Source organism: Athene noctua, chromosome 14, assembly GCF_965140245.1.
Source record: "Athene noctua chromosome 14, bAthNoc1.hap1.1, whole genome shotgun sequence".
NCBI classification, from domain to species: Eukaryota; Metazoa; Chordata; class Aves; order Strigiformes; family Strigidae; genus Athene; species Athene noctua.
This window is the reverse complement of record NC_134050.1, coordinates 16,420,966-16,439,873: the sequence shown is the minus strand read 5'-3', so window position 1 is coordinate 16,439,873 and position 18,908 is coordinate 16,420,966. Positions and strand designations below refer to the sequence as shown.

The 18,908-nt window shown below is 44.7% G+C and overlaps 1 protein-coding gene across 2 annotated transcripts in view; it reads right to left on the bottom strand.

Annotated features, from left to right (window-relative positions):
• PTPRJ (protein tyrosine phosphatase receptor type J) overlaps positions 1–16,776 on the bottom strand; it is a 74,634-nt gene extending 57,858 nt beyond the window's left edge. For both annotated transcript variants that reach the window (XM_074917971.1, XM_074917970.1), the window contains exon 1: positions 16,690–16,776. In XM_074917971.1, coding sequence (XP_074774072.1) covers positions 16,690–16,758 — 69 coding nt within the window. In that variant the 5' untranslated portion in view covers positions 16,759–16,776. The remainder of the gene's footprint in view (positions 1–16,689) is intronic.
• Between the last annotated feature and the right edge of the window lie 2,132 nt (positions 16,777–18,908).

Sequence of the window (18,908 nt, the reverse complement as noted above, 5' to 3'; positions counted from 1 at the left end):
CTGAGCTCATAAACGCCCACGTCAAACCCACACTTGCAAATATACACCACTACAATGTCCCCACCAGTGCCCCAGCCCTGTTTACCAGGCAGCCACATCAACACTAGTGGTGCTGGGGCTGGAAGAAGCCCTTGATTTTTCCACCAATCACAAAGATGTGGGTGCGCAAAATGCCTCTGAAAAGACATCCTGCCCAGACCAATCTAACAGAAACAGAAGAGCCACTGAAATAACACTGGCGTGTTCTATTGCTAAAATTCCTTCTAAGTGCCTAAGGTGAAAGCATTCAAGCACTCCTCTATTAGATTCACTGTTTTGGTTTTTTTTTTTCCTGCAATTAATCACATGGTTATTTGTCAAGCTAATGGTTCCTTAATCAGTCATATAAGTTAAAACCTGCTATAACAAGTCTCCTCTTTAAACACAAAGGACAAATAAAACAATGCACTCAAATGCATATTTCAGGAACAGTTATATGTATTAATACTGTGGTTCTTTTTTGTTATTTTGTAGACCTGAAAAACAACTGCTTGTAATCTTAATAAAAAAGGAAAATACTAGCGCCTGGAAAATATCACAGTAAGTCTGGACATCATTTAAGCCAAGTAGATGTCTTTTTTTTTTATTCTCCTACTGCTTATCTCAACACAGTTCCTTCTCTTTTAGACTCTTTCAAACAATACTTGATACTAAATAAATAAAACTAAATACCAAAATAAATTATTTCTCACTAAAGGCTCATTTCTTCTCTGCTATTCTATATTCACAAATGTGGACACATGTGTGTATACACAGTCAGATATATACACACATGCGTATGTAATTGAACTGGCTAATGTTACTAAAGTATCCTATTATCTTACAGTTATACAAAAGCTGACCAGTATTAAACATGACTTTCCCCCAGAAAGAGAAAACAAGAGTAGGATCCTCTTGCAATTAGATAACAGCACTGAAATTCAGGAAGTCCGAGCTGGGTGTCATCAGTTCACTGCATTATCTCAGACCCTCAATGTCATCTTCTCCACATTTATGAACAGAAACTTTCCCGGAGGGCTCAATACATTGATCTTCATTATCACTCTGAAATACTGACCAGAGGACTTACAGAAGTAATATTTAACCTTCAATAATCTCTCTCCGTATAAAGGATGTGTTTGTAATCACACAATCTTTGTTAACATGTCTGAATAGCACAGAGGGAATTATGGGATCATAAAATAGGACCATGACATAACAACAACGATGGGGATCTCCCACATAAATTCTCACTTACGCACACAAAGGGGAAACAACGTGAAATCAGGGAGGAAAAAGAAATTTAATTAGAGCTGACTGAAAAGTGAGGCATATGGTTCACAGGAATTTTTGCTTTCAATTAAAACACCCTCCTCCTCCTCAGCAAAGTAAATATGAATTAAAACAAACTATTCTGTGATATGTATATGCAAAAAAAGAAGACAAGCATGACAGAAAATTTGGGTGGAAGCTGCACCATATACCATGTGCAATTACAATCTAAGTTCTGCAACAAAAACTATTCTGTCACTGTACTACATAGGCATTTATTCCTCCCCATCATCACTGCATGTAACTATCCACTTCCCCTCACACTACTAAAACCCATTCCACCCACATACCCAAAATTTGACTTGAGGTGTGGGCAGAAAAGGAAAGGGGGAGAGAGAAAGGTATAAAGAACAGGACAGAGTTTTAGAAATAGACTTTTTAAAAAACAAATCATACCCTGAAGTTTCATATTGGCAAAAATGATAAACTATGAAAACAGCCATGTTTCTAAAATAGTAACAACAGGGAACAGTGCAAGAGATGGGGCCATTAGGGAAGGGTTTGTAGTCAAAATTACTGACAAATTGCAATTACGAAGATACAGAGAAGACTTAAAACTGGATACATTTGATTTAGAAATTAGTTAATAGCTATAAGACCATCCACACTCACATTAATAAAACTCAAATATTTTACAGAATGGGTGAAGCTTTCACATACTTTAAGTTATAACAGGATTATTTGTCCCAGACAAGAAAGAGTTTAGGGAGGAAAGGTTGTGACACCAGGCTGTGGCACAGCTCTGCCCAGGCAGCCCCTCTCAGGTGTACTTGGAGATTTCACCACAGGATTGCCACAGTGACTGCTAAAGCTGAGGATGCCCCTGCACACTGTACAGCCAGAACTGCAGGGCTCAGCTGGGGACAAACACCTGCAGCAAGACAAAAGGGAGAAGTAGGAAGAGGAGTTTTGTATGTATGGGAGGAGGCCACCGATGCTCTGAAAATCAAGGGCAACAAGTTAAATGAGAATTTCTTAAATATCACAGGGTATAATGTGACATTGCCCAGGGTTTCCTAACAGAAGACCCTTTTTCATTTGCTCATAACTTACCCCAAATGCTTCAATTTGGAGGGAAATTTTTAAGACTACATGCCAGCATCTGGCTAAATATATTTATTTAATTATGAAATGTTGCAGCCAAAATGTTCAAAACATTGAGAAAATGAGAATGAGAGAAAACACGCTGCTGTAACATTACTAAACACCTCAGTGACATTTTTTCTTCCTTCTTATGGCAAGAAATGGACCTCCCCTGACCCCTTCAGTCCTCCCTTCACTAAGATAGCCTTTGCTATTGCTGGGAAAAACTTACATACATCAAAAACACCTGGGATATCAAAATAAAAAAGTCCTAATTTAATTATGCCTACTGGAGCCTTTGCAGAACTAGAGCATAGGGGAATAAATGCAGCATAAAGCTACTCTGAGAACAACTAAGCCAAATCAAGTGCTGAAAGATGCTCGTAAGCAACCCTAACCATCCTGTATGGGGAAGGAGAGGCAGACAGTGAAAAATTAGGTGAAAAGACACATTGAAGACACATGTAAAGAAGGTGCATGGGAAGGCAGGGAAAGAGAAGCAGGGAACTGAGCAGGAGGTGGAGGCTCTACCAGCCAGGGGTGCATTGCCATGGTACCCAAGCACAGCAGGCTCTGCAATGAATGGTACCCAGGCTCAGCCCAGGGTTAGGATCACCAGCCATCTGTGTGGTAATGAGGGAGGTCCAAGGTCAAGCCAAGGAAGTTGATCCTACAGGATAGGATCCAGGTCAGCAGGGCACACAGTGGGTCACCTTAGCAGGCACCCGCTCAGGTGCAATGGCCCCACAACCCAGTTGGGCAGGTTCTCACCTCAGTTTGAAAGCTGCTCCAAACTCAAAGCAGGGCAACCACACTTCTTGGCAAAGCTGTATGGGGGAGCTGCACGGGGACACCCTTCATCTCTGCAAAATGCATCTGGGCAAGCTGAAGCTTCTCCAACAGCTCTCTCTGATGAGGGGCTGGCACTGAGCAAAGGCAGTGAAACATGGTGAGGGGGACAAGAGTGTGCACTCCGGACCCTGCTTCCACCCTTTGGAAAGGGGCAGATTAAAGTCAAACGAGCAGTTTTAATTCCAACACTTCCTAGCTCTTCAGAGATGGATTTTGCAGCCATAGAAATGTTCCCTAAATACAGAGTGTATGTTTGCACATGTGCACGCTTAAAATAACACATTCAGGTATTTCAGAGACTGCCTTCCTATGCATTTTCACAACAAGCAAGGTAACCCCAATCTTAGCTAGGGAGGTTGGAGCAATACCCTGAAGTATATCTATAAGCAAACCATAATACCTTTCATTACCTCCCCTCAATAGCAGTAGCCATAGAGACTGGAGACTTTACTACTATGTAGCACAGCAGATAAATCAGATAGACTCACTCCTTATGCTCTCAGATGATCATGGTTTTGACCACCAGCAGACACCAGTTATCATCACCTCACTGTAAGCAGCATACAGCTGGTAGCCTCATGTAGCAAGAGCCTCCAAGTTCAACACAAACAGTCTAGAAATGCCTTCTGTCACTTTTAAGGAGTATCCAAATTACAGGGCATAGTGTCATATTATCACAGCTGTCAAGTGTGCAAAAGGTCTGGGGCGGGTGGGTGATGAATTTTACCTTTCTCTCATTTCAGGAAGGGATGTCTCATCCCAACAGGATCTAATTAAAAAGGAGGCAGCGGACTGGTCAGTTTTATTTCAGAGATGAATACAGTTCAATGTAATGAAACAGCACATACTTGGGCACTGCTTCAGCAGCTGATACACGCTGTTAACTTACATGGGCTGCAGCAGTCTTGCCCCCATGTACAATCTGTGTTTACTCATCATCCTTCCCAACAACCTACTTCCTTTTCTGTGGAAATTTGTCTTTGTTTTTGGCTTCATACAGAGATAGACATGATAAAAGAGTGCTTACACCCCAAACTCAGTCTCTCATACACTTGCTTTTCCATGTCTTCCTCAGCTGTATCCACACACAGTTCTCATTTAGCTCCCTTCACTGCATTAAAGCATGGATAGGAACATCTCAAATTAGAGTCCTCCAAACAGCACCCAATACATACAAACCACAGACTGTCCACAAGACTAGACACTGCAGTATGGGAGAGTCAGAAACAAATTGTGGGTTTTCTTCAGCAAAAAGCAGCATTTGCTGCGCAATCAAAAAGCAACAACTGGATTTGTTTCAGTCATGTACAATACACACAGTTTGGAGCCTGATGGTAGCCATTTACAAAGCAGACATTTACTAGCATACTGATTTTTGCACTATTTCAATGTAACAGGTGTTATCTTTAGCCTTGATTTCTCAACAGAATCTGCACAGCCATGTACCATCCCTTCACAGGGTCAGAGGTGCAGTTTGCTCCCTAGCATCCCAACCCTTCTTGCTGCCCCCTCTAAGTAGCTGTTTCACAACTCAGACTTGCTCCATGACACACTGAACATCCAGGATGAAATTTGCTGTCCCACTAAATGCCTGCCAAGGTTTTGTACTGCCTCAGTCACACTCCTAACCTCTTTTCCTGAGCACTTGAGTGGTTTACCACAGGCTGCCCTGTGTCTAGAGGTGGATGTCTATCTCATAGCACAAGAAACTCTTCCCCATCTGTGCCTGATGTAAGGAATGCCTTTCCTATCTACAAATGCGCCAAGAATTAGCCGATTCACTTAAAGAAGAAAGGGGCGAGACCCCACAACCCAGCTTTTGTCTGATTTATAACCTATTCATGACCAAAAAGGAATACTGTATTCACAAAATACAGGAAGTTGTGCAAGGGAAGCTTTTTTCTCGTCCAGCTCTCATTTTTGACACAGCTTGTAAGAAGTGAATCCTGGTGGAGACAGACTATGTTGACTTCCTACATGCACCTGGCAACTAAGAAAGATTTCTTTTTTGAAGTCATTGCCAGAGGTCCTAACCCCATCAAGATTCCTTAGTACTACTCATGTACAAATGTACAATGTCCCATGGCATTTACAATCTCCAAGTCACAAAAAACAACGGGTGCAACAAGGGGGAGGAAAGTGTAAAGAGAAGATAGGAGGGGCTGCAGGTGAGCAACGTCTGCATCCTCAGACAAATCCTGACAGCACAACCTACTGCAAGTCCTAAAACTTCTCAGTCATTAACTTAATCTTCAAAACTCTAGCAGCATTTCAGTCCTACAGACTTCCTGGAAGATGGAGCAGCAAACATCTGACTTCAGGATAGCAAAAAGTAAAAAGCCTTTGCTCGAAAGGGAAACCAAAGTTTGGCAGTATCTTATCGCCTTTTAATTTTTCCACACATTTCTACAGGAGGAGACAAAATGTTCAGCTGAACAGTTTTCACTGCAAATCTCAGATTAACATAGCTGGAATGAACTTTGATGCAATCTGAAGACAGTAGTGACAAAAACTGCATGTAGCAATTACTCTGAATAAACATCTGCATAAGAGATACTTGTTTTCTTTTTCACATCCTTCTCCCCCCAAAAAAACCAAAACTAAACAAAACACCTATTCAGAAGAGAGCAGAAGCAACTACGGTAGCAAATTTGCAGGACCAAGAGTGCAGGGGACTGGCATCAGATGCAGCAACTCGTCTTTGGCAGAGTTGAACATGGCAATTTATTATCCGTCTTACCTCAAAGAGGAGCTGGAAACAAACAAACAAAAAAAAATAGCAACTGTGTCAGCTGTCCCGAATAGCATTAAACTTATTCATGGGAAGAATCACTGCACACACTGCTTACAAGCCAAATAATAAACGCACTGCACAGAATTTTGCACATAAGCATAACCTATAGGGCACAGTGAAGGTTATCAGAAATGACCTTCTGTCTGGTAACAGTACAGCTAGCTAGGATGCAGCAGGGGCTGCTCTGTGAATCACCCAGAACTGCTGCTGGAGAAACGCAGTCCCTTCCTGCAGGTCGTAAAACAAAACAGTGCAAGTGAATGAAAAGAAGAAATGTGAGGGAGTTTTTCGTAGGCTGCTAAAACTATCAGAAATTTAGAAGAGAACTATTTTATTTGCACCTCTTAGATGAAGTCCCAACCAATTTCATCACAAAAAGAACTAGGCTCAGTTATCAGAAGACCACTGAGGTGAAGAGGGACAAGTATGCTCTGCAGTAAATTCTTAGCAGCTCTGGCCTTCTGCTCACTCCTCCTGCAGTGTTATGCTGCGCATACTGAACCAGGAAATAGCTGAACAGATACATTTAAAAGTATGAAGACTGAGTCAGAAGACAATAGTTCAATACCAGTTAAACCACATACTGCAGGTCTGTCTTGTAGTACTGGGAAATGAGTACTGCCTAAGGCTGTTCCAGATATTGCATCCACCTGCAAATATTTGCTGCTGGCTAGAGCTCAGCACTCTCACTAGCAGCGTCAGTACTTCACAAAATATTGCAGACAAGAAAGAAAAAGAAAGTTAGTTTAATATGGAGAACAATAAACTAATTATATGCTTTAATCATAAAATGCATATAATGTCTGGTTGGGAGGATTTTTTAAATTTTTTTTTTTTTTTAAAAAGAAGGCTATATGATTATAAAGTTAGTTAAGGATATAGCCGCTTTTTCCAAGCATTTTAAGCTTTCAATTTCATGAATATAGAGAGCTAATTATCAGCTCCTTTAATGCGGATGTTTTGCTACAAGTGTATAGCAGAGATCAGAAATTACAATGTCACAGACGAACGAGGCACACACAATAAAAGCACAGAAGCAATTACACTTTCATTACATAATCTCAAATCCACATTAAAAAGACCATGTTGTGTTAAGACATTTATATTTTAGATCAACTACCTTTCAGCAATAATGAAAAAACATTACAGCTGGCGAAAGAGACAACAAAGAGATAAAAATGCACATGGTGCTGGAGGACATTGGCCATTAAAGTCTTATCTTATGAAGAAACAGCTAAACACTTTATAACAATATTTCATCTGTAACTGTTAAACTGGAAAAGATGCCTGCTTCAAAATGGATTCAACACATAAAAGAAATTTCTTCTTTTTACTTCTGTTAGCTGGCTAGATTTTTTATTTGTACTTTCTCTCAGAAATTTTAACATCTCCAAATGCAACTCCCTGATAAGTTACAGACAAAGGAAAGTTTTCTTTCCTTTAACAGGGACAAAGGAGAGTATTGTTGAGATTTATTATATGCATACAATTACCTGCATTGTTATGGAGATTAAAGGACAAAGAGCCAACAGATCTAATTCCAGATCTTACAGCTTTGTCCTTTCCCATAATTAAGTCTTAAAATTAGATTTCAGTTAACACATTCAAAATACCAGTATCTACCATGTTTTGCATGTACTTATAGTTTCAATTATTTTAAGATGGATGTGGCAATACAGTTAATTTATCACTGATCATTCAAGTGAACACTTGCAATTTAATAGTACCGATAAAGTGCGTTTTTTTCAGTTGGTTGCAAGAAGAGTCTTAAAAGTAGTACAAGGTTCATTAGAAAGAAAAACTGTCTAGTCTATTAGTCACACACAAAAAAACCACAACTAAAACACAACACAAACTAAACTTTCACAAAAATCATCCCTTTTTCCATCACAAATATTTCCAGAAATAGGGTTCTGAACAGCAGAGATACTGGAAAAAAGAAAAAGAAAGTATTTTCATTCTGTAGATGTTAATGCTGCCCCTTTATCTCATGTGAGAGTATGTCAGTCTCCTTTCTTCAGCTGTCAGATGTAACATCTATTGGAAACTGAGTTTAAAATACCAGGCCTGTGTCTGGGGCGTCCACAGTATGCCAGCTAAGAAGGCCAGATCCTGACCTCAGAGCTGGGCTGCTTATTTCTCCCTGGCACCCAGCTGCACAGAACTAGAACCTAGAGGTGAATTCCCCTCAAAGAATTATGCAAACTGAACCGAAGATAATTAACTTCTCCAACGAGCAAGCTTTTTTTTTTTCACTTTTGTTGAAGATACACATTTATAAAGATTGTGGGACGGAAACTGCAACTACACTTACTGTATTTCTCTCCCTTACAAAAAAAGTATAAATCCACAGAAGACGAATCCATCAAGTACCTCAGTTAAACAGGCAAAGCCTACTTTGCAAAAAAATTGTATTGAATTGACCAGAACAAGTACATTTTTATTGGTATTGAACTCCAAGCCTAGTATTAGAAGTGGCTAATCCTGCAAGGAGACTGAAAGAACACTAGAATTTAGAAAGCAGGAAAGCCATGAGCTCTCAACTCCCCCAATCCAACTTTGGTTATAAATGGGTGATTATAACGCGTAGCATCAAGAAGACATTAGAACTGCCATATCTTCTTTCACTGGAAAAAAATAATTAAATAAAACAAAATGTGATGACCTAAAAGGGCCGTACCAATTTATCACTGTTCATTTTACTTCTCCCTCAGGTTGAGGCATTTATAAGTATAAAAAGTTCCTGCAGAATTGGAGAAAACAACCGAGCATGATCACAAAGGAAGAAAATCCTAAACTCCCTTATTAACACAATACGATTTTTCATATGTAAATTTTATGCTAGCCACAGGCACCCATTTTTCCCCTTCACACTAGTTTTCATAACAAGCCACGCTTTAATGTTTAAAAAGTACACTGAAACCATGGCATGCCTAATATTGTAATAAAACCACTGGCAAGGCTGAGTCAATCAATCTCTTTTGATGGTTCCACACTGCTACCCTCTGCTACAGTGAAACTATTAACGTGCGTTTCTTTCACCTGCGTCCCAGGGGGTAACGCTGGAAGCCCTTCTCTTTCTCAGCCAAAGCTACATCTTGGGGTCAGAAAGAGGTCACTTGCCCCAAATCCCTGCTAGCACAGAAAATTGGTCCCCTTTCCAATCAGGGCTATTCTTCCTGTTTCAAATGTCACTAGTGGTGAAGGCATCTTCTATTTTCAGCTGGACAATATTTACCACTCTAGCATCCTCCCTGCCCTTTCCACTACAAAACACATAGGCCACCTTGAACAAAGACAAGCAGCAGAGCAAGTTCAGACAAATAAAGACAAAGATGTGATCCTTTTTACTATGAATTCAGACAGTAACTAAGAAGTCATCTGTCGCTGAGCTGATACAGGCTGCGGCCAGGTGAAGCTAACTAAATGAACTCTCACTATTTTCCCCTTTGCCCCTCCATATCATGACATCTGGCAAAATTAAGTTCAACGTTTCAAAGGAATGCTCTGGGAATCAGTTAGGTGAGCTGCTCTGGGCATGAGGTAACCCTGGGGAAGACAGGCAGCAAAAAGAAGCCACCCCCATTTATCTGCAGGCACCACAAGCACCAGAGGGAGGCAGCAGGAAGTTTTAGAGTCTGTAATATGACAGATGGTCCCATGCTTTGCTGCATATGTAGGCTGGCCTGCCCCAAAACAAAGCTGCACCTTTCTCTGGCCATGGCCTGCTGCCCCATGCTTTGCAGCACCCTCCTGTCTCACGAAGCACCCACCTGCCCTTTGCATGGCTTTCTCCTTATTTCCAGGACAGAGTTAGTAGGAATTGTAACTTGAAAATGAGGACTCAAAAGCAGGTATGTAGAAACAGACTTGCCAGTGGTGACCTGTTCATGTGTGTATATAAAATAAACAAGGAAGCTTGTTAAAAATGTTCTAACTTAACAGAATACAAGTGCACAAAAGGAAATAACAAGAGAAAGCTTCGTCTAAACTCCACCATGATGGGGAATGCAGAAACAAAAGTCACCAGCATTCTTGTGAGAAAACACCCTCCAGAGATGAACCATCAGCAAACAGAGTGAGACAACGTCACAACTGTGGCTAGGAGCCTTCATAGAGGTCTGTACAGTCCCCTTTCTTACCACCCATCTACCAAGATGTCCTAAAACCAGGAATGATTCATCTTGATACACTCCATTAAAAAAAAAAAATCCAACTGGACTAGTAAAAGCAGAAGCTTTTAAATATGCATTTAAAACGATCAGAACATGACAAGCTGCAATCACCTAATGACCAGGGACAGCCTGGGCTCCTACAAAGCGGGTTTGCACAAACAACCTCTCTTTAGGGATCATTCCCATTCAGGTTAGGTTCATCCCAACTCTTTGCAACCTGGCAGACAAAAAACCCTATCAAAATATTGCCAAAAGGAAGTGAGGAATTAATCTGAGAATGCACCTAATCACAGAGCCAGCTGTGTTTTAGATACAAACTACAAAATCTGAACAAGGAAAAGCTCCCAGGCACTTAAGTCTCTCCTCTCACCTGGGCTATGACAGGAAAGAGGGCTCCAGCACCTCTGGGCTCGGAAGAGTCCCACTCACAGAGCCAGGACCACACGTCACCCTCACCCTTTCTCAAACACCCACAGCCTCTAACACAGGTATCCTAAAATACTGCACCTGCTTACCAAGCTACAATAGACAGACTGTAATTGACAATATAGCTCCAGACCTGATGCTCTTGTCTTTATGTTTTTGTAGTCTCAGAAGCAGACATTTCTTACCTTCAGTGGTGGAATCAGGGGTGAAATTCACACAAATTATGCCTTATACCCAATCCCTGGCCCACATGGTGCACAGTAAACAGAAAACAGTACTACAGTATGTAGATGGCATTCTCCTGCACACCACAAAGCCAAACCAATCAACCAAGAAACCATGAAGTCTTTCCAATAAAAAAAACCACCCAACCCAACATTTAAAAGACCACCACATTCTAAAGCCTAAATTAGAACCTCAAATGCAGTACACAACAAAGACTTTGCATGCATTAGGAATTTACCAATGACATACTAGATATTTCTTTTACTCATTTAGTTTGGCTCAAAACAATGAGAAAAGTCAGAAGTGTACCAAACAAATGGGAGGTACAAGAAGAATAGGAAGGGGAAACCAAGAACAAGCACATGTGCAGCACTGGACAAAAAGGGATTTCTAGGCATTGGCTAGAAGAGCTTAAAGGTAATCCTTCCAGTGGTCCCTTCTCCCCAAAGCAGGGCTTACATCAAACACAGGCCTTAGCCCTCTTCCCCACACATACCAACTGAGCTTGAAGCACCACATAAAGCCAAGATCAGTTACAGACCCGACAGGTCCAGTACCGCAGCAGATGCCAACATCATTCCTTCCTCCATTTGGAGTTGTAGATGCAATTTACTCTATTCTAAGACACAGTTAAAAGCACAGCTTTCTCTCCTCCCATTACATTTCTACAGGTGGGGAAAGAGGCTTTCATAGGTGGCCCTAAGTGTCTCAGATAAATCACAGAGGGAGAAGAGTGACTGTTGGACTGTGTGGTTTCCAATACCAAGGGATTCTTCCAATTTCCTGGTGATGGCAGGAAAATAACCTTAACTACATTCAGTGACATGCCAGATACCAACAACATTTATGGAAAGATATGGACATTACTCTGTTGTCCTGCCTCTTCCACTGAACACCCACGAATGGCACAGAAGATAACTAAATGAGGCCACAAGTTTATCAATCCAGCTCCGGTTGGACCACATGTATGTGTCCATTCTTTGCTGGATTACAGAAATACCTTTCTCATTTAATCTTGGATTTTCTCCTGGAATTTTGGATTAATAGCCCCAGGAGGCCTGTTTATGTGCAGATACATTTGGGAACAGCTGGAAAGCACTTAGAGAAAAGCCTTGGTGCAGCCTTCCAGAGTAGTGCATCTGTTTTGTTCTCCTCCTGCACATGCCCGGTTACCCTTTTCTCCCCATAAGTTGCTTTCTAACATTTCCTATTAGCACATGCTCACCTACACTTTCTTGTCTTTTTTCTCCACAATTAAAGTCCTCCCCTGCACAGTCATCACCTGCTGAAAGTTAATTTCCTACCGATGGCTCCATTTAAGGCAAGGTTCTCTTTCACTCTCCTCTTCCCACATAGCAGTACACACTCTCTGCTACAGAAAATTCAACTAGCTCCTCCTACACTTCCAGAGACGTTTCATTATGTTCAAGGTGTTATTTACATTCAAATTTTGGAGTCAAACTAAAAGGAGTCACATCAGGCTAACAACCAGATGTGCAACCACTGACTGTTTTAATAGCTTTTCTCTCCCTTGCTCATACTGGGAATCTTCTTTCAAGCAAGCAAGTAAAAAACCCAAATAAATTACACAAGACAGGCTTCATACCTACAAACATCAAATTCCCAGTCTCCAACCACTCTCTAACATTGCTGAAATGCTCACTCTATGATACACTGTAATTCTAGTAGGAAGAAGGAAATGCGTAAATTAAAATTATATGGATTATGACCTACACAATAAGCAAAGATTTTAAAACAGTAGCAATTTCTCCCTCTCATATTTAGAAACTCCAACCAAAAAAATTTACATGCCATGAAAATCCTCAACAAAGACTTGCATGTAGCTCACATAATTGAGGAAGTACTAATAATAGCGTGGCTGTTTGCACAGACAACATTTCCACTGTGGGGCTGAATTCTGATCTCAAACATGCAGAAGAAGATATTTTGTTGTGTGTTGCTGGCTGGAGACTAAAATCAAAGTGCTAGAAACCATCTGAGTGTGCTGCAATGTGCAGTCAGCCTATGCAGCTAAGGAAGCACTATGCACATCCATAGCACATTGAAAACAAAGCACATATTGAGTACGGCAGAAGGTCTTCATGTTGTGTGCTCTTGTAGAGATCATGAAGCACCACGTGACATTAACCTGTGTTGCAGTTTTAAACAAAAATGAGAGCCTTTGCATTTCAGCACCAACTGTCAGCCATCACAGAAAAATAACTTGTCCTGACAGATGAAAAATATATTTCTGAGCTCCTCTGTCACAAGCAAATTCAGTCCACAGCTTCCCTTTCTGGCCTATACTGCCTTAAGTCCAGGCCTGCTCGGGTCTCTGGATCAGTGATGTCCATACTTGTGTTCCTAATGGTGGTTCTTAAAGGTTTTACCCCAAAAGCATATTTACAGTAGCAGCAAGGGAGCCTCACATTTCTCAAGCTTTATTAAGAGCTCTAAATGAGCTCTAGACCTGTGTCACAAAGTATTTGCAAAATATTTTTGTTAAATGGTACTTAAACTTTTTTCATGTGCTGAAAATTACCATGGATAATTTCAAACTAAAATTTAGAGCAAGACAAGAATCAACAACGATGATTAACAATGACCAATATATAGTAGAAATTAACTGTCATGCAACATACACACACGGCAAACCCACACTTTAGATACGATGGTGCTTCATTTAAACTCCTCAGTTAGACATTCAGATCAGTAATTAAGCCATAATCCTATATAATCGACTCACACGGTATCAGTAGGAGTTTTGTACATGGAATAAGCTGTAAGAAAAAGCTATTGGGTCCACATAAAAGGCGTTTATAACTCTAAGCACCAAAACAAGCACACCAACACTGAGGCTCTTAAGAAGTAGATGTTATATTGTCATATCACTAATACGACCATTCTCAAGTCACTAGCTCCCATAAAAAAAAAAACCAAACCTTGCTGTGTATTTAACAACTCCAAACTTGCCCACTATGCTCTAATTCATTAAAACTAAGGAAGATGCTTATCCTTGAGTAAAAGACACCACAGAAGGATCATATGCCTGTCACACCACCCAGGAGCTGCCATGACACAGCTGTTCCACAGCTCGGGATGCTTCCCAGCCCTTGCTTATGTCCAGGCCGACAATGCTGTCTGTGTTAGGAGCCCTGTCTCCTTACCAACCCCACAGTCAACTGAAAGGCAACGCGGAGGCCAGATCTAGCCGAGAGCCACTTCCACCCAACTTGCTGCCTTTCCCCTCATGGGCCAGCAGGGAGACTGTACACAAGGGGCAACGGTTCTTACTGGCAGTGCACGAAGTCCAGCTCATGCCACATGCGTGACAGTCTTGCCAGTTGCTGCCATCTTCTTACACCATTGAAATACCTCACCAGATAGCCCCAGGCTATGTGCCCCTAACTGCATGCATGCTACACCACCACTGACACTGGCCAACTCTGACATCTGCCTTAACCTGTGCAAAGAACCCACCACAAAGAGCAAAACTGTTCCTTGTCAGAGATCAGCCTGATTTTTAGAGGGCAAGACCATGTGAACACTACTTGGAATGGACAAGACTACTGTACTTAGAGAAGCACTCCCTCCAAGCAAGGCTTTATTCTGCATCCTTTCTGCTGGCATTAATGGGTTATATAAACATAACACACTTGTCCCCCCTACCTGCCATAAGTGGCCACACTGAAATTCAGTGATTTCAAATGAGTGGATGATTTGCAGAATCCATCATCAAGGACTCGGTTTCTGTCCTATTTCTCTAAAGAAAAAGCTCCTAAGGGGCCTTTCCCCCCACCTCTCTGTAGATCCAGCAAGTGCTCCTCATGTTCAAAACTCCGCAAGGTGCTGACCAGCATCAGTTAAGAGGTGTGGTGAACAGATTCTTTGCACCAGCCTTCACATTCACAGATACACCTCAAGTCACAAGTGAGACTCTCAAAAACCGTAGTCTTCTTAATTTTCAGACTGTGACATCATCAGTCGGGGAGTTCCCACCTAAAATTATGAGCCATACCAAAATGTGCAGATCTGACCTGTGTCCTGTAGCACGTTGATGGGAGCTCTGACACTATCAGGGAATGACAGGACCTACTCAAGGGTCCCACAGGAAGTCAGCAGGGTGCACAGCTGGGCCGAAAGACAACAAATACATAAACATCACTATGTGTGAGGAGAGGGTCCAATTATTTTTATTGTCTATCATAAATAGACACCAATTAAGAACCAGACTTAAGAGGACGAGCAGATCATTGCATCACAAGTTTTTATACCCTGCTTGAGAAGAAAAACTACAAACAATAGATGTCATGGCTGGCAGATCCTCGCACAAAGGCTACTCTGCTTCAAGGAACAGCAGTCACTACAAACCACATGCCCACATAATGCTCCTGTTGCCTGGGTAAGTCTGCAAGGCTATACCCAAGGACAATCCAGGCCTGCCCTGAGCTGTTTCAAAATACGGGAGTACTTTGATTCCCAAGTCAGTCTTAGCTCTCATTCAGAAGAGATTTTTAAACCTAGGTTTTGTACAACAGCAGATACAGAACAACAGAACACTCCAAGGTATCCCAAACTGAATGACACACAAAAGGAGGAGGAAGCAAAGGTTTACAGCAGCCATTAGCTGTAATCACAAGCTGATGCCAGTGTATGATAAGGAAAAAATAATTTAAAATCTAAAGCAGTGGTATAGTTCTGCTTTTCAGCTCTCAGGGTGGGACTAAAACACAGGCCTGGCAGAACTGTCACCTCAGATCACCGAGTACCTCAGTCCATACCAACACGCGCTCTCGCTTCTGTAGCGGAAATCGCTGAGGCAAAGAGGCCGAGCAGGTACATCTGGAAGCAAGAGTTCAGCACGCCCCAACACATTAGACTTTGCAGCAGTCACGAAGCGCTCCTACAGGAACACTAGGAAGCTATCAGCCAAGGGCCACGGGGTGAAGGTCTATGCCAGCATGAGACGAGCGGGTCACCCGGCAGATTATTTCTATTTACATCACTGAAAGGTGTTCTCTGAAGACCATCCTGCAACGTAGTGAGATGCTGAGGGAGGCCTGAGACACAGGTGTGCTGTCAGAGGCCTCCTGTTGACCTGCGCCCTGCACCGCCGGCTCCGCTCCCCGTACCACGGCAGGATTCTCCCGTGAAAACTCCACACGGCTCCTGAAGGCTGTGAGGCGGTGGGAGATGTGCCCCGCCAGCACTGGCGTGTGCAAATAACGTGTTACTGATTAACCAGCAGCGACACGGCGAGGGCAGGCTACAATACTCAGTGGGGAGACAGGAGCCGTCCCCGCTCTGCCCAAGGCAGCTTTCAGCGCCATGGAACAGCCGGGGCAGCCTCCTGCCCCGACAGGAGCCACGGGGCTGCACCCACCACCGGGTCGTACCCCACCGCGTCCCCGCCGGTGCCGGCCAGCGGCCGCCCCCCGCGCCGCGGCCGGGAGGGGCTCGGAGCCCCGAAGGGCAGGCGGCGAGCGCTGCGGGAGGCCGCGGCCCCGGGGATCCCGCCGGCAGCCCGCCCCAGGTGAGCTCCCCCCACACCCTCCAGCCTCCCCTTCCCTCCCCGGGCGGCGGTGGCGGAGCCGCTGCGGGACAAAGCCGGAGCGGCGGCCGCACACCTGCCCCGCCGGCCGCACGGTTCCCTGCGGAGCGGCGGGCGCGGCCGCCGGGGCAGCTCCGGCCGGGGGGGGGGGGGGGGGGGGCAGGTGCGGCTGCCAGCGGCCGCGGCAGCCCCCCACCCCCCGACGCGGGCCGTCCCCCGCGCCGCGCACTCACCTCGGCCGGCAGCAGCAGCAGCGGCGGCAGTAGCAGCAGGCAGGGCAGGGGCAGCGGCAGCCGCCTCATGGTGGCGGAGAGCGCTCCCCGCTGCGCGCACGGCCGCTCAGCGCGACGCCGCCTCCCCCGGAGACATGGCCGGGCTGCGCGCCCCGCACCGCCCGGCGTCCCACCCCTTCGCCGCCCTCAGAGGCGGCGGCGGCGGCGGCGCCTCGCCCTCCCGCCGCTCCCTCTAGCGCTCCCTCCCGGGAAAGGCGGGCGGCGCCGCGGGGAAGCCCTGCGCGGGGGGAGGCGAGCGGGGCAGCCGCCCGCGGGAGGGGAGGGCCGAGCCGGGCTGGGCTAGGCCGGGCCGGTCACCTCCCTCCGCCAGCCCCTCGCCCGGGGCTTAAATGGCCGTCTCGCAGCGGGCGGGGGGAGTGCGGCCGGCGCTTGCCCGCCTTCACCCCTCCCTCTGCCCCCGGCGGGGGCATCTGACATCCCCCCCCGCCGGGCCGGGCCGGGCGAGGAAGTGGTTCCCACCGAAAGTGCCCCGGCCTCCGGAGGAAGCGGCGCCGCGGGCTCTGCCCCGCCGCCCGCCCCGGCCCCGGGAGGGTGCTGGGGGGCGGGCGGGACGCGGAGGGCTCGGTGTAAAGCGAAGGTAACGCCGGGCGCGGCCCCCCCGCCCCGGGCCCTGCAAGGGTGTCGGGGGCTGCCGCGCCCCGCCCGGGGCATCACGAGTGTGCTGCAGCGAGTGGCTCCGCTTATTGCCCCATTCACACCCCCCCCAGGCAGTGCCCCCCAAAGCCCTGTCCCCCCCCAGGCACTGCTTGGGACATGTTTGATCCATGTCATCAGAAGGAACATGACATCATTAAATACAATCACTTTTATAACCTTAACTTACTTCCCAGGCTTAATGCGCTGTTTCACATTTCATTCATCTTGAATAAGGGGAAAGGAGACACAGGGTCAGTTTACATAGCATCCCTTTAATTACGGAAACACTGGCAGTCTTCATTTTCTCAAAAGTTTTGAGCTCACATGTTTGTAATTTCCCTGTCTTTCCTGAGCCCTCAAAACATATGTACAGCATTATGGAAGCAGCTATTTCCACAGGAGTTCATGGGAAGACTCACAAGAATAAGGGCAATGGGTTGTTCAGCCTGAAGAAGAGAAGGCTCTGGGGAGACTTATTTTGGCCTTTCAGTACTTAAAGAGGGCTTATAAGGAAGATGAGGACAGATTTTTAGTAGGGGCCTGTAACAATAGAATGGGGGGTTAATGGTTTTAAGAAAGAGAGTAGATTTAGATTAGCTATAAGGAAGACATTCTTTATTGTGAGGGTGGTGAGGCACTGGCACAGGTTGCCCAGGGAGGTTGTAGATGACCTACCCCTGGAAACATTCAAGGCGAGGCTGGATGGGGCCCAGAGCAACCTGTTCCAGTTGAAGATGTCCCTGCTCACAGCAGGGGGCTTGGACTAGATGACCTTTAAAGGTCCCTTCCAACCCCAGCCGGTCTGTGGTGCTGTGATTCTATACGGACATGCACATACCTTACTGTTTGGGAGGCTGAGACAGTCGGAGTTAGGTAAACAGCGTAGGGGCATCCCTTCATGTCAATAAGATTTGTAGGAAATAAATAATCACCTCAGAAAAGCAGGTGAAAAATGTTAGGAAGCATTCAAATAAGGAAATAAACACTGTACAAACACCATTAATAAAACCACCTTTTCCACACTTTCCATTCAGTGCAAAGCTCCTCAGAATTGTTTTCTAGGTGAAGACTCCTCCTGGGAAACCACACACCTGCCAGAAGTCTCACCGGCTGCAGTGAAGTTGTTATGCCCAGATAAGTTCTGCAGATCAAACCCTACCATTTGGAAATTACAGCTCTGACTCTTAACAAAAATTCCTTGTTGCAGCTCCCGTGCCTGGGCAGAGCCCTGGTGGGTCTAAGTTGCCAAACTGCAGCTTCTGGCCAGGCCAGGTTTCACTTGCATCTAAAATGGAACCAACCGCCTTTGTGGTGGCAGATCAGGGTTACGCTACACAGCTGCACTTAAGCAATCATACTTGGTCATCCTTGGCTCCAGCTCAGAACAACATGGGTTTTTTAATTGCATGCCTTGCCAGTACAACAACCTAGTAACTAATCCAGTTACCCCTGAAAGTCAGTGGGAATCTCTCTACTGATCTAAGCAGTAATGGCAGCCAGCCCTGAGGGAGGAAATTAAAAAA